The sequence below is a fragment of the Larus michahellis genome, chromosome 6, assembly GCF_964199755.1.
Source record: "Larus michahellis chromosome 6, bLarMic1.1, whole genome shotgun sequence".
Classification (NCBI taxonomy): domain Eukaryota; kingdom Metazoa; phylum Chordata; class Aves; order Charadriiformes; family Laridae; genus Larus; species Larus michahellis.
In genome coordinates this window covers 27,094,174-27,109,878 of record NC_133901.1, presented here as the reverse complement: position 1 = coordinate 27,109,878, position 15,705 = coordinate 27,094,174, and the positions used below count along the sequence as shown (strand labels likewise).

The 15,705-nt window shown below is 43.1% G+C and overlaps 1 protein-coding gene across 11 annotated transcripts in view; it reads left to right on the top strand.

The window, feature by feature from the left end:
* Window positions 1–7,902: 7,902 nt before the first annotated feature.
* DLG1 (discs large MAGUK scaffold protein 1) overlaps window positions 7,903–15,705 on the top strand; it is a 163,288-nt gene continuing 155,485 nt past the window's right edge. For 4 of the 11 annotated variants that reach the window (XM_074592882.1, XM_074592871.1, XM_074592870.1 and 1 more), the window contains exons 1-2: window positions 7,908–8,320; window positions 8,610–8,741. In XM_074592882.1, coding sequence (XP_074448983.1) covers window positions 8,302–8,320; window positions 8,610–8,741 — 151 coding nt within the window. In that variant the 5' untranslated portion in view covers window positions 7,908–8,301. Of the gene's footprint in view, window positions 8,321–8,609; window positions 8,742–15,705 lie in introns of all 11 variants that reach the window. The other 7 variants (XM_074592866.1, XM_074592865.1, XM_074592872.1 and 4 more) reach the window with 5 other exon arrangements.

Sequence of the window (15,705 nt, the reverse complement as noted above, 5' to 3'; positions counted from 1 at the left end):
TGCGAACAACAGCAAAACGCTTAGGTCGGTGTGTTCAGAAGTAGTTCTGATTCAGAGAGTCTAGTACCAGCTCCTTGGGAACACGCCATCAGAAACTGTTAAAATTTCCATTGACCTCAACTTGCAATAGTATTTGATCATGGAACTGGGGCAAGATAAGTGATATGCAAGCTACAAAGCTTAAATGAACTATCTATCACAGAGGATTTACTGAAAGGACAAACTGGAATCTGCATGTGAATCAGTAACAGATTCCTTTGGACTCTGACAACCTCTTTTATACTAAGTAAGAGCAGATACAATACCACTAGGATTTAAAGGGTGTTTTTTACAAAGCCCACATGAGGGCTCTCTGCAAAGTCCTTTCTTGAAAACAGATCGTGTTTACAAGGACTTTCTGCACCTAAACACGTATCAAAATATAACAAAAAAGCTGTGTGGGCACTGCAGGATGCTCACTGTTAACAGCACCACTGAGTGCTCAGTTCACCTGGGACGAAGGGTGGGATGCATTAACGGTGAGCAATTTCTGCAGCCCCTACGTCTTCATCATCAGTAGATCCCTGCATAGCTAGACACAGTTTTCCAGGTTTCGCCACTGCCCATCCAGGGTTGCTCCAGCTCTGCAGCTTTCAGTGGGACACTGGAGGACTCACCCTGCAGCTTCAGTCACTGGCAGCCTCTCCCTCCTAGAACGTAAATTATTCATAAAATTCCAAACAAGACAAAACTCTTCTTGAATTCTTTAACTGCATTCCTCTTTAGCACTGCTCTTTTCCTTCACATAGCTGTGGAACATACTCACCTTTATCCTCCCAAAGCTTCTGCACAAACAAGGAGGAAGAAAACCCATTAAAGGGAAGGTGTGCCTGATAATTCAATTACCTGCTCACCACCAGCAGCAGCCCTGGGGGCCAGCTGAGTGTGCTAGCTCCAGTAACTCCTTCCCTCAGCTGATGTCTTTGCAGAAAACTTGTACCATTTCGAGCAGCAGGGAGTGAGGAGGGACGGGAGGGGAAGCTTGTGGCTTGGTACCCATAGCGAGCGTAGCCTGTAGCTAGTAGCAGGCGGAATGCTACAGATGGAGCTACCGTTTGTGAAGGGCAAACCAGCAGCCTGCTGTCTGTGCTCTCGCCAACAGCTCTCAAATATGTATTTCTCCAATTATCTGGTGAGCGCAAAAGGTAGGTGTTAGCACAGGAAGAGGGAATTTTAAACAAGCTGTCCGTCATGCCAGGAGAGAGTGGGGTTACTATAAGGGCTCCTCGTGCTCAGGGTGTTCCTGCAGCATTTAGGAATATTCGGTGTTGGTGCAAAACAGAATGTCTCAATACCTTGCAAGGAAACTGTTTATTTGGAGACTGATTCTTAGCTTCTAAAAGAAGGCACTTTCTGAAAGTATGATTTTGTTTCCTCTAAAAATCCACTGGCAAACTCCCTTTCTAGTTTTTCCACTCATGTAATCTAGCTACCTGTGCCTATAATCCCAAAATACAAAGAGGACTTGTTTCCTCAGGCGCATGTGTTGGAAAACGTGGTGGCAGCAGACGTACATAGATCTCACCCTTGTGTAAGAGGCATAAAGCTGGGCACAACCCCATGCTCTCTGCTACAAATATGACATTGTTCGGGTTGGGAAAACAAAGGTATTTTGATGTGATACGCGGTGATGTCATTTTGCTGTGTGCTACTGGATCACATGGTTCAGGCACACTGTTTTCTGTACTCCAGGGGTGGTTGGGCTTGTAGAGATGCCTGAACTGACACTGGGACAGTGCAAGGACACTGGCTGAGGTAGCTCCTCCAGAGAGCAGCTGCCTGAAAATCAGCACACAGTAAACAGACCCATGGCAGCGGTTCCACTTCAAGGCATGTTGTGGACTTGAAAGTCTAGCAAGAGGGAAAAAGCAGCAAAGTGGCTTCTGCGCTTTCTGGGAGAAGGTGCTACTTTGCATAGCCAGTGACTGAATCCCACAGTGAGATTTAATAGCACTGTCTTGTCTGAATTAGATAACCTTGCTGTTTTGGGGGGAATTTGTGATATGTTCATATGACGTGAAGAGTTAAATTCATTTCAAATAGATTTTGTTTTAATTGGGTAACACTTGATCATAGAAAAAATTCCCGAATTAACTTTCTAAACACACCTGTTAGCATTTGATCAGGCAAACCTCAAAGCGACCACTGCAGCTCCTCACAGGAACACACTGCCGAAGAGCATCTAACCTGCTCTTTGAGGGTTTATTTCTAGGGTCAGGTTTTCACAGAGACAAACCCATTCCATCCAATTCACCAACCTCTCTGCTTAATTTGTCTGGGAAAGTTAAAATAGGCAGGTTATATAATGATGTTTATCTTTCCATCGGGAAGTCAACTAAGAAGCTGTTAAGCTGATATTATATAACACGGGCCCGATTATAGAAAGGGTGGAGGAAGATGATCTAGGTTGATGCATGTCATATTGGCACTAGTTGTTAATGGTTATCATTAATATTGTTTTGTATGTTTTTGTTTTTTTATATTTTGCAGCCTTCCAGAATGTGTTAGAGCATTAGCAGCCAGGCAGTGAACTTTAATTGTTTATAGAAATTCCAATTAAACTATTCTATATATTAGGTGAATGCATTTAAATAAAACATTCTAAACAATGAAATAGAAGTCACATATCATTTCCTATAATGCCCTAGTTCCTGAGGTTGCCGGAATAACAAAACTCACTGTCTCTTTTGTAGGATTGTGAACTGTCCCAACTGAATGGACACACATTATTACAAGAGCAAAAGAAAGATGAAATGACTTTATACACACGGCATACAATCCCTAATTGAACAAGAGCTCAAACAATTTCAGAGCACACAAACTGCACAATAACAGGGTAAAAAAAAAAAAGTTTTTTTTCGATTAAAAAGAGACCAGTTCTTTGTTATTCTCCCTGTAAACAGGAACATGTTCATCTACCAGTCATACTCAGCTGGACTCTCTAACCCTAAGAATAAAGGCATCCTTGTATTCTGGTCAAGATCGAATTAACCTAAGACAAGTTTCAGTTATGAGGACAAACACTGGATACAGAGTTCACAAATTAAAAATATGAAGCTTGTATTACTGGGAAACTGTCTTCTCTGTATAAGATTCAAATCAAACAATCAAGGATATGTAAAATGATCCCATAAGAATTCTATTGAGTAGGCTTAATTAAATAAGCTAAACTGTGATTTTTAATAGAACTTTGATTTTAGCAATTGCAATAAAATTGGATCCTTCAGCGTGTGATAGGCAGCAACTCATTTTACCCACAAAACCAAAGACGACAGAAAAGAGTGAGCAGGTATTTTGACTGAGGCACACGACTCACTGGATCGTGTGACACAGTAACTGTATAACATAATGAAAAGAGTAGCTTTACCCTTGAGTAGCCTCATGAAAATTAGCTAAGTGTAGTAGCTCTTGCAGAAAAAAGACACATTCGACCATTCTTTCAAGCAGAATGCCTCTATAAGAAGTTGTTTGCATCTCTTATAAGCAAATTACAGATGATAAAGAGAAGGCACTCTCCTGAAAAGACGGCTCCTGGAAGGTAAGGCTGTCCACGTGATCCAATCTTATCAGACATCAGAGAGTCCAGATGAGTGGAGGCATAATGAACAAGCTAACTTCACTCAGGCTTCATTCCTTATTTACCAGGGGAAATTAGGCTTCATTAGTTTCATTGCTTCCCTAGTTAGCTGTGAAGTGAAAGCTTTTCTGCAGCTGTCAGAGATCCTTTTATGAGTAACAACTCTCAGTTCTTTATGAAAAGCGGAAATCATCTGCTCTGTATACTATATGGAGACTGCTATACTATATGGTGACTTTGGGCATTAAACAGATGACAAACATAAGATAGCAAGGATCAATTTTATTATTCTTGTGTTTTCTTTCATTAGTAAGCCCAATATAAAAAACTCTTGAGTTTTACTCATTACTCTTCAACAGGCAGCAACTCTTTTTTGATAAATTTAATATTATTGATTCTAGCAATATGCTACCTTACACACCGCTGTCCAACTTGAAATGAATATGACTAAGTGCACCAGTATTTATTGAGTTAGTCTACCCCACCTTCCGCTGGAACGGAGTTTGTCTGAGCTCATTACTATTGTATTTTCTTGGCCATACTGGTAACTGTAAACTCTTGCAATGTGGTGGTGTCTGCTGTCCTTTTTGTCTTGGTTTTCAAATGGTTGTTGCTGTGTTGATTGGTATGTTATGCGTGGATCTAGTGAATGTTTCTTGAAGTCTCATGTTCTGAGTTCACCATACCTCTCTCCTTACTGTGTGGGGCACCAGCTGCCACACATTTACTTATATTGCCACTTTGTGCAGTCCACGTAGTTGTCAGCTGGTTCCAGTGGGACTTAAGGGATCCACCAGTTACCCGGCATGAAGTCTGACCCCTCCACAGCATGTTGCCCTGCCTGCGGCCCATGAGTGACCACTGCAAGACGCAAGAGCCTGACAGCATTCCACCAGTGGGGTGCCAGCTGTGCAGGTGGCGTTTCTAGAGCATAAAGAGCTGTTTTCAAAGTGGCATCTGGCAGCTGGCCTGCCTTGAGGAGGTGGGAGCAGGTGTGTGATCAGGTACAAATCCCTGACAGGGGTCACTACGGTGATCATTTTCAGAGCAGGCAGCTACCAACAAGCTCTGGCATAGTTCTCAAAATGGGAAAGCATTGTCTCTGTTTCACTACGGGTTTGTAAACAGGGTTTATCAGCCTCTCACACAGGGCTTGCTTTTCCCTGTGTGCACGAATGGCATTGGTTGGGATCAGGTGGCTGTTACGAAGTTCCTCCACATCTGGGCAACATGTTTATGCTGTGCTGGTCTCCTTGCTGCCAAAACCTGTCTGCTCCTGTATCGTGCTTCCCCCCACTAAGCACCATCTCCATGCAAAGGCAAAACAATACACGCGTTGTAGCAAGCTGCCTGCCCCTGCCAGAGGTACGGTCCCAGACAGAGTATCCCACGCAGGCTGGTGTCAGCGGTTGCAAAAGAAGGGGTTTTAACAGTGAGACCTGCAGGCAGGGAGCGGGGGCTGTAGGGTCCTCAGCTGCTTCTGGGGCCAAGAGGGCTACAGCTGCCCCAGGCTGCTGCTTCATGTAATTGTTCTGGAGTTCCCTCACCAAGGGTCATTCCGGAGTGCAGCCAGGAGATGCTGAGTGCAACATAATGCTGACTTGTGTGCTGACCACATCGCCCACAATTTAAGTACAAGCCTTTCTGTATGCTGTCTATAGTGCTTTGATTTCAATGATACTGCTTAAGTTCTGGCATAAACGCTCTGCTTCGTACCCAGTTTTCCCCTCCTCCAAGGGAACTACACAATTTCCTGAAAACTGGAGCTTGAAACAGATGATATGTAATACAGGACAGTTTTGCAACACTGACTCTTATGGCCATGTGCTAGTAAAAATACCACTTTACATTCATGGGGTATTTTCTATATGCACTGGAATTTCAAAACCACTTTAGATACTGAAGTTTAAGACTGTGCTTTCTGGTTCAACCACTTTCAATCAACAAATATCCTCCTAGAACTGAAACAGAAGTGCCGGGAACCAACACCGCTCTCTGAGGTACAATAAGGCTCACCTAATTGCTTCCTGGCTCACTGATCCGTCATCCTGACCCCCTCTTTGATGTTTTCTTTTTTTTTTTTTTTTCCTGGAGCATTAGTAACAAGTGAGAAATGCTGTCTCAGGGTGTTATATATGGGATTATTTCGCTATCCCCAGCACAATGACCGTATGTAATGGGATTATCTCTGATTTAAAATAAAAAAGCCTTGGAAACATCAAATCCTGTTTATGAAAAAGTAGTTTCTTTATGGTGGTTCCTTTAATTGCAAAAAAAAATAATATTTTTTTGCTTTGTAATAATACATTTCTGTCAGTCAGCAAAACCAAACTAACTGCTGCAGATGTCTCCTTTCTCCTAGCTAAATTTAGGCTGTTCTTCCTTTCCTTCTGTATATATATTCCTCTGACATCAAGAGGACTATGGCCCCTTTAGAGTACTTTTATTGCTGTTGTAAACAGTGAAAACTGATGAGGCCAGATGATGAAGGCGTCTGCCAATGTCCCTTCTTAGCATGCTTTCATTTCAAAATATAGGAACTGGTACCAGTTCCTGCCAAAACTCTGAAAGTATGAAAGTACAACTATAAAGGAGGAAAATGGGAAATGTGTGTCAGTTAGCACTAAATGTATATTCTGTTTTCTTCAATGATGTATGTGAACAATTTTGCAGTACACAGCTGTGGGAGGAGGAGAAACTCCTGGTGAAAATCTAAGTACAAAGCACGAGAGTATTGGGGCAGGGGGAGAGAGAGGGATAAGAGAGACCTTTTCTAGATGTGGGTTAGATTTATTGCAGTGTATGTTTTCTTTAGGATTAGGACTTTGCCACAGCCAAATCTAGTCATGATTTTTAGACTTCAAATTTGCAAGAGTTGCCCCGGAGATTCTTTTTAGGTACCTGGGGCAAGCTCTTGTACATTTTTAGTTGTGTCTAAATCAAAAGAGTGTAAATGGAGATGCAAACTTGGATCAAAAAACCCCACATCAGCAGGATTTGCTTTGAACTTTCAAGTCTCTCTCTGCCTCTCACATGCACATACATACAGAGTTTGAAGTGCTTCAGATCTGAGGTTCCGGCTGATCATCGATCTGATTGGGAAATAAGTAACATTCTCCCTCAGGACAAGCATTTGCGCTACCTCCAAATTAACCAGTTTTAATATACATTTTCCCTTTGATGGCATCTAGAATATGCTGCAAAGGTCATTTACCTCACGCATATTTCTATCCAAGTCACTCATTTCTATGCTCCGTCTCCTCTTTGCTATCACGCGAAAAAGCAAGCTGTTTGTATTGCCTTTGAAGGCACCTCAATACCATTTCCATGGTAGTTTTGAAAAAATAGCTTTCATAATTCCGATTGGTCCATGATGTTAGCCTACACAGGCCACTTCTTAAATTTTCAAACAGGCAAGGCTTGTTGCTTTCTTGTCATGCTTTGTCCTATGATGTCCTTATGTTAACCTCATGTCCTCTGTTAACCACAGCAAAGCTATTTCTTTATCCTCCTTCATGCAAGCCCCTCCTCCCCTTCTCATGCTGTTCTTCGCCAGGATGGCAGAAGGAAAATCCCAGCAACAGGTGGATGCTAGTTCTCTGTGGATTGCTCTTGTGCGTAGGCCGGTCCTGTCTGTAAGGTGCCTGTGTCCCCTCCCTGTCCCACCACCTCCTGCCATGCAATTAGCCATCAGCTGCCTGGGGCAAGGAACATCTCCAGTTATGTGTTTTTTACAGCAGGAGCTGATCCACACAGGGACTCCTACAGCATCAGCGCAAACACAGGTATTTAGGCCATTTTGCCCCTCAACTCCTGCCAGCTGCACACACATCGTGCAAACGGCAATTAAAGGGGGGGTGACAGAAACCGCCAACTAACTTTGCTGACGCACCTGTGGCTGTCCCGCCCTCCCAGGGTACAAGCCGGCCGCCCCGGGCGTTGTGCTGGGGAGAGGGGCTCCGCCACACCGGGGAGCGATCAGGGCTGAGGGGAGCCGAGGCCGCGCCGCCTCAGCCGGCGGGAGGGAGTACGCCGCAGTCTGCCCGTCGCTGATGGGCTGTGCGGAGCGGGGAGCTGGGCTCTCGGCAACGGGCGCTCTGCTCGCCGGCGCCGCCCCGGTACCCGCCGGGCGGGCGGACGGGCCGGGCCTCAGGGGCCACCGCCCCTTTAAGGCGGGCGGCGAGCGCTCACCTTGCCTCCTCCCTCCCCGCCCCGCCGGCTGAGGTACCGGCCCCGAGCCCAGCCGAGCCCTGATTGGGCGGCCGCCGGGCCCGGTCACGTGGAGGGGGGGGACGCGCTCCCCACAGGCTCTAGGCCGCCATTTTGGCTGGAAAGTTTGGAATTTCCGAGCGGTGCGAGCGGGAGGCGGCGGGTGGCGCGAGCGGCCACAGCCCGGCCCGCCCCGGCACTTGCCCGGCCCGCCCCGCCCGGCCCAGCTCGGCCCGTCCCTCACGGAGGCACCGCGGCGGGTGCCGGTGGGACCCCCCGAGCGGAGCCGTTTGCTCGCCGGCCGGCGGGTGGGTCGGCCGGTCGGCGGGTCGGTGAGTCAGGCGGGGCGGCCGCCCCCGCGCCCGGCCGGCCGGCGGGGGGAGCCGCGCCCTCGCCTCGCCGCCGCGAGTCGGGCTCAAAGTTTGTGAGGCGGAGCCCCGGCCGGCGGGGGAGCGCCGCCGCCGCCCCGGAGCGCCATGCCCGTCAGGAAGCAAGGTGAGCGCCGCACGGCCGGGGCCCCCCGCAGCCGCTGCCTGACAGCTGCGGTGGTGGCGGGACTGGCGAGGGGGGGCGGCCGCCGTGAGCCGGCGGTCCGCGGGCGGTGCGAGCCCGCCGAGGGGCAGCGCGGTGCCGCCCGCGCTCTCCTGGCCGGCGAACAAAGGAGCCGCCGGGCTGGGCTGGGGCGGTCCCAAGCGCGGTGGCTCGTTGCGTGGCCGGTGTGGGCATCCCCGGTCCTCCTGCCCGGTGCGGCGGGGTCACCGGTGTGTCTGGTCTCCGCTTGCAGATACCCAGCGAGCCCTGCGCCTCCTGGAGGAATACCGCTCTAAGCTGAGCCAGGCGGAGGACCGGCAGCTGCGAAACTCCATCGAGCGTGTCATCAGCATCTTCCAAAGTAACCTCTTCCAGGCTTTGATAGGTAAAGGCTGGCTTTTCTCGGTTTATGCTCGAGGCGCTCGGTTCTTGCTTGTGTTGTGCCTTGCAGAAAAGGGTATTTTGCCCTTACGTTATAAGCCATGTGTTTTTTGTCCATGTGTTTTTGTTTTGCATAGTAACACACGTGCTGTTACAGATCAACAGTTCGCTTGTTTTATGTACTTAGTGTATTTAAGGCTTGTGGCTGGCCCAAACTGCTTAAAACTGTTGTGCATTTTTTTCTTCTGTGATGTGTTATGGTAGACTAATTTATGTAGACTGTTTTTCCTCATGTCTTTATTCACCTGAACAACTTCTAAGGACTGCTTTTTTTTTTTTTGTGACTCCCTATGTAGCAGCTTAATGAATGAGTTGAAATGGTTTTAATCTAAGGTAGGATTCAGGCGAATGTTCTGCTGAAGAATCTAAAAACATGACAAAAGGTATATATGCAGTGCAAGGTTAACTTAAAGTAAATGATAAGATATCTCTAATCCTTCAGGGAATACTACAGTCATCTTTTCTCCTTTGTTTGTTGCATATTGAAGTGTAATGAAAACACTACTAATTCTTATTTTAGAGCATTCATAGTGCTTCAACTAAAGTGTTCCCATAAGTCTTGTTGAACTACTTACATGTAATTTTGAATTTCCTGTGTGTCTGTCTGGAAAAAAAAATAAGCATAAGTACAACTTTATTTTCACCCTGCAAATTTCAATGTTGACTACCACCTGTCTTGTTCTGGGTATGTGCGTGGATTTTTTTTTTATTTTTTTTTAAAAACTGTCTTGAAGATCTGTGCAGTACTCCTTTTTCTCCTGCTTATTGAATGAGATACCGATCTATTAGGCTTTGATATTCTAACCTGCAAGACATAGTTTCTTCTCATATCCACATACATATCTTCATTGTTTTAGTAACTCTACACCTAGTAGTAAACTTGAAACAGCAGGCAACCTCATGCCTGCGGCTTCCTTCTGCAAGAGCAGAAAACAGGAACGTGTTGTTGCCTGGGTGGGCCACTTGGCCTGTTTTCTGGTCTTGTGTAGCAAGTTGCAACCATATGACCCTAGTTCTTGTTGAGTTCAGTTCATCTGTGTGTGCACAATAGGTATCATGCTTCTTGGGTGTGTTGCATTAACTTTGTGTTTACTGGTCCACTGTATGTTTGTTTATTACGGAGGTTATGCGTATATTCCCAAAATGTTTGCCTGAAAGGTGATAACGCAGAAGACTAGTACTTTCCAAGCAATTTATGCTGTCAACTTGAGTGTCTGTCCTTTAACCTGATCCTTTCTGTGGAAATATGTTGGGGGAGTTTTTGTTGTGGCAGGGTGCTCCTGGCTATTGTTTTTCTGGGAAGATCGTGTTATGGTGTGACTACTGCATGATGGGGGTAAAGAGTGGGAGGACTCCCTGGAAAAGATGCTAACTGGAGGATGGCTGCAGTTACTGGGAAGACCTTGGGTCTGCTTATGCCTGTCCTGTTTCCGTGAAGATTTGGGAGCAGGCTGGATGAAGTATTTGGTTGTACTGCAGGTTCATATTACTTCATAGCAGATTTTTAAGTGTGCCTTTTAGAGGAGTTGTGATGATCCCCAACTTAAATAGCCAGTGCTGCTCTGACAGAAAGTTTCAAGCTCGACTACAAAGTTATGTCTCATATAGATTCTTTTTCAGAAAGCATGCTACTTCTAGTTTCTGGTTGGTTTTTTTATTTTTTTTATATAATACTAAAAAAGAAAAAAAACTTCATCCATTTATTTTCTGCTTTTTCTGCCAAGTTACTGCACTATATCCAAGACATGCCTGTCCATGATAGGTGAGAATGTTTATGAAGGCTGCAGTCAGGAACTGCTGTCAACTTCGTGTATCTTTTTTAGTATAATTTTTAACTTGGCAATCAAATGCTGTTCTTTCAAGCAAAAAATAGACATTACTTTATGCACAGAAATGTATCTTTAGGTTTATAATGGGGGAAATAAAATATTCCTGAAAACTACACATTTTATCATTTTTTCGTATATTTAGATACATGTGAAGGAATTAAAGGTTTGGGTATGTTGTGTTTTTTTTTTTTGTGAATTTCCATTTGGATGCTGAAGAATAAGTGGTATTATTTTCTCATTTAAGCCTTTTTAGATGTTGTCTGCTCCTTTTAATTCTATCAATAAATCATTAGTTCAGCAATCTACAAACCTGACCTGGTTCTTAAATATACAATTACGGCTTTAAATGCTTTGAATTAGAGCAATAGCTAGTCAGTGTGGACAACCAGTGTAATGAAGTTGACATTATTGCAACAGTGTTATATTTTAAGTGAAATAACTGTAAGAACTTCAAATGAGTAACAAAATTGGTAACCAAATGTGTCCTCCTTAAAACAGTCTGTGAAAAAGCCTATTTTTATGATTTTCCATGTCTTCTGTACTGTGGTATTTCCCATTGCCGTTGCTTCAACCAGCCAAATGTGATGATGTTTAGTACTTTAATTAAATGGATACCAATGGCCTGTAATTAAAATCAGCTTGACAATAGTGTCAGTTTTAAGTAAACTTCCTACTGTACAGTTTCAGAATTGTGTGGTATTTTTTCTAGCTTGTGATTTCTTGGTTGTAGTTAAAATAGCTTGTTATTGATATTCTGATAATTGGTGAGTCAGTTTATTAAGACATCAAAGTAAGATATACACATGTGGAGGCATGGGATAGACTTAATTTCACTTTAGTAGAGATTTGGTATTTATCTTCAAATAATGAAGTAATAATTCTGAAGATAAGTTTTGCTTCTAAGTTAGGCATTTTTTACCTTCTTGAGAAAGTACAGGTTCATGTAAATGTACAGATATGATGTATTTATCTATTTGAAAATATAAGAGGAGGAACACTTGCAGAAGTCTAACACTTCTGAGGGGAAAAACATGTGAAGCAGCCTTCTGTTTACACACGGAATCTTTTTCTGTAATTAACGTCTGTTTTTCATGGGTTGTGTGCTGCAGTTGACCATATTGAAATAGTCTTCTAAAATAAAAATATTACTAGTTATAGCCAGAAACATGTTGTTTACTAATTTAAAAATATTTCTTTTCCTGACAATAACTAACTCCATTTGCACAGGTGTCAGAAAAAGGGAATTCTAAAAGAGTCTCTACGTACCCTGTCAATGGAGTTGGCTGTGCTGCCTTTCTTGCCTTGTCCATCTTAAGTGGTTTTTTTATATATATTATTTTATTGCTATGCATATAAAGACTTCTTGGTATAAAAAGGCAAATTTGACTAGGGACGGTTGAATGTGTTGAATTTCATATGTGTAAGCAGTCTAATTTATTTCACTTGGAGTCCTTTTGCATGAAGATCTGCCTTAAGAATTGTGCTTACGCGGGCTATTCCTAACACTAAATATCCAGTGTGGGAAATTTGGAAGAAAAAAGTTGTAGGGGTTTTGGTAATCCTTACTGAACTAAAGAACAGCTCCCCTCTGGTAATCATTAAGTTTTTTTAACCATAGTTTGGATCCCTGAGCTGTATGAATTGGATGCAATGTATTAAAATCCCCGTTAATATATTTTTACACACCAGAGAAAGAAGTCCTGTCTCTAAAATTTTTGTAAAATTGATGGTTGCATTAAGGTAAACTCTTTGTTCAGATTTATCAACAGTCTAACCAGGGCTGAAACTTAAAGGAATATAAAACACATTCTGCATCTTTCTCAGCTCTGTCCGCACTGGCTTTCTGAACTGAATTAGGGGAATGGAACAACCCTAAATTTTGGTCTGAAGTAGACTGGATTGGGTCAGCACTCATTAAAGTTAGTACCCTTTGGAGTGGATTGACCACACTTCTGATAGATGCCATGTGGCCCCAGTTAGCTGAGCTGTGTGTGGCATTTCTGTAGACATTCTTGCTCTTTTAGCTCCCTCTCAATTATCCAGCGTGGAAATATTTTCTGTACTTGCTGGCCAAATTAAAATCAAACACAGTTAAAGCAGAAGCTCTTCTTCATAACTGAAACCAAAAGTACTTGCTCTTGGGGAAACTTCAGTTATCAGCTTTTATTTCAGTGATATAGTTAGTTAATAGAGCTAATGGCATGATGACACGGTTAACTTTTCAGATCAGCTGAGGCCTTGGAGAATTTTAGTTTTGAGTGTGTGTTATTGTGTAAGACTGCTCTTCAGTTAACTTGAGGAAGTTACTTTGTGAACTGTTTCCCATTTTCTAAGTGTTACTGAGGCCCTAGTACAAGTTCTTTCAGACTCAGTTGAATAATATTTACATTAAGAATCCAGAAATTCTTGACAGTAAGTCGAGGATCTAGTTAGATAGTGAGTATTGTTTTGTTTTTTTTCTTTTATTAGAGGAAAGTTCAGAGGGAATTGGGTCCTCTCTTATATTGGATGCTACTGAAATTGTTGTGGATGCTAAATAGGGTATTTTCGCATTGAAATCTTACCCTTGCTGCATTTTTGTGACTTTTTCCCCAGATTGCAGCTTCTGTAATACAACATCTTTGCTCACATTTGAGGTTGAAATATCCATGGATATAATTCCTGCAACTTCGAGGTGGTTGTCTGCTTTTAGGACAAGTTACCTAAGGGTGTGCTGTTGTTATGCTTACTATGGTCTCCTTCTGCAACTTATGCAAAAGTTGGTCAGTTTCAGAGAGATTTGACCTAGAGTTGTGTCTTCAAAGGTAGTTAGTTACTTGATTATTTTAATATATTCTTCTTTTTCTAGATGGGGGGAGGATAAAACATTTTAATTGGTGTTCAGATGATTGGTGTCTTAACTTAGTCATTGTTAGGATGCTTACTGCCATGTAGTTTGTTGTTGCTTCAGAATGTCAGTTTTTCTAAGAACTGCGTGTCTTCCTCTTCAAGGAACGTAATAATGAGTGAAACAGTCTCATTGCTCCTCCTTCTTAAAGCATTACTTCTTGTTTTGTATGTATGTAATGCACACAATAGCGTGGAATGTTTTGGGGTTGTGTGCTTTAAGTGTTTTCCATGCTGTAATCCGTGTGTGTGTGTCAGTGCAATGCAATGAATTTTTGGGATTAGGTGCTGCTTTTGGTAGCCTAAAATAGCAAGTAAGACTAGTGTAAGTTGAGTAGCTACTGGTATGCAGAGAAATAGTATTGTGGCAAAAAGACTATCCCTGTGGTTATTAAACTGACTGTGTATTCAGTGTTGAATAGCTACACTGTAGGATTTATCAATTACAGTATTATTCTCTTCACAGGGTTACCATTAAAAGGGGCTATTGACAAGAAAACTGTCAATTAATCTGTTCATCCAGGGCCTGAAAAGAAAGTCGAAGCTGGGAATAATTGGTATAATTTCCAGATTTTGTGGAAGTTTATCTTCTGTCCTGTTCTTCTTGTTTCACTTTCTTTCCTGTGTTCTTTGACCTGTGTTCCCCAGTTGTGATGCCTGTCTCCTCCCATGCTGCTGCATGCCTGGCTTTGCTCCTAATCTCCCTCAACAGTTGCTTCAGTGCTTGGGTACAGTGTAGAGGAAGGGGGAAAGCACAAGAGAGGATATTTGGTCTTAATTTTACACCTGCTTCCATGATGATCCCAGCAGCAAGAGCAGAACATCTTGTTCAGCTCTGCAGCTGGAGTGCCTTCTGCCTCCTGTGCATCTGGTTGCCTGTGTTTTGAGGGATGGTGCTTGTTTTGGTGCAGGTGGAATGAATCTTCAAAGAAACTGAACTCTAGCAGCATACTAGCAGTCTCCTTGCACAGATGGCTTCCTGAATTATAACTAGGCCAAATTTGCAAGAATGGTAAGAGACAACAGAAGGTGTAGGGCTGACACTAGAATAACCTCCTTAGCTTCATGTTCCCTCTCCAAATTAGGGGAGGCTCTAGAGCTCTTGGGTAAAGCTTTTATAGGAATCTTGTCATGGGCAAGTATCTTCCCAGTCATGTCCTCAAAAAAGTGGAGCTATTTTGGCTTGGAGTTAAAAGGTCAGTCTAAGACAGAGATGCAGTAAGGAAAACTCGTGGAGAAATTGTACAAGCATTGCAAATTTAAGTCCTGTTTGCAGAAACGTTTTAGAATTTGGCTGCAGGAAATGTTCAAGTGTTGCTGCTGGTGGAGATGCTAGTATGTGGTATCACCCATCCTTTTGTTGCCACCAATGTTGGATAATTGCCTTGGAGTCTATGAGCTTACTGTTGGTAGAAAAAACCAGTGTGTACGCCCTCTCTTTTAAGCAGAGCTATGCACCTGTATGAAAGCTCAGCTTGGAGTGTTGCGTGAACTCATCCTAAAAACAGGGTGTGGTTTTTTTTTTTTAAGGCATTAATCTGGAGAGAAACCTCCTCAGTCCTGTACTGGCACCGTTTAGGGGACATCCTACAAATTAGACTTGCTAGTAACACTTCCTTTGGCCTGCCAGGTTTTTGTTACCACTAAAGACAATAGTAAATACACACTTTTAAGAAAAAGAAGTACACTGTTATACTGGCTGCAGATTTGCTACTGGAGTTGAGGTAGTTGGAGAAGGTGGATAACCGGGAGTTCATTTTTAGTTTGTTTTTTTTTTTTATGCTTAGGTTGATGACTAAGTGTGCATGAGGTGGTACAAAATGGAAAAGAGTTTGGACAGCAGAAGGTTGTGCCAATTTTTGGCAGTGTGATGACAACTTTAATTTTTTTAAGTTTTTCCTACCTTAAGTTCTGAAGACCCTGAGAAGACCCTGTGAGTTTCTGAAGGCAAATTGGAAAGAGAGCATGTGAAGATATGGTGAAAGAGTGATTAGTAAGCAAAGAGGAAAATATGAATGAACAGTTTGGAAAGTGTAAATGGACAGGCTGGAAAGGAGTTGAACATGTCTGACTAAAAAGCAGCCAGAGGAATAAAAGCAAACAATTAGATTTGAGGTTAGATGAAGATGGTTTCAGTTGAACCCAAATTAAGGAGCGTTTGTGTTTGAAGTGGAAAATAATATAATCTGTAAT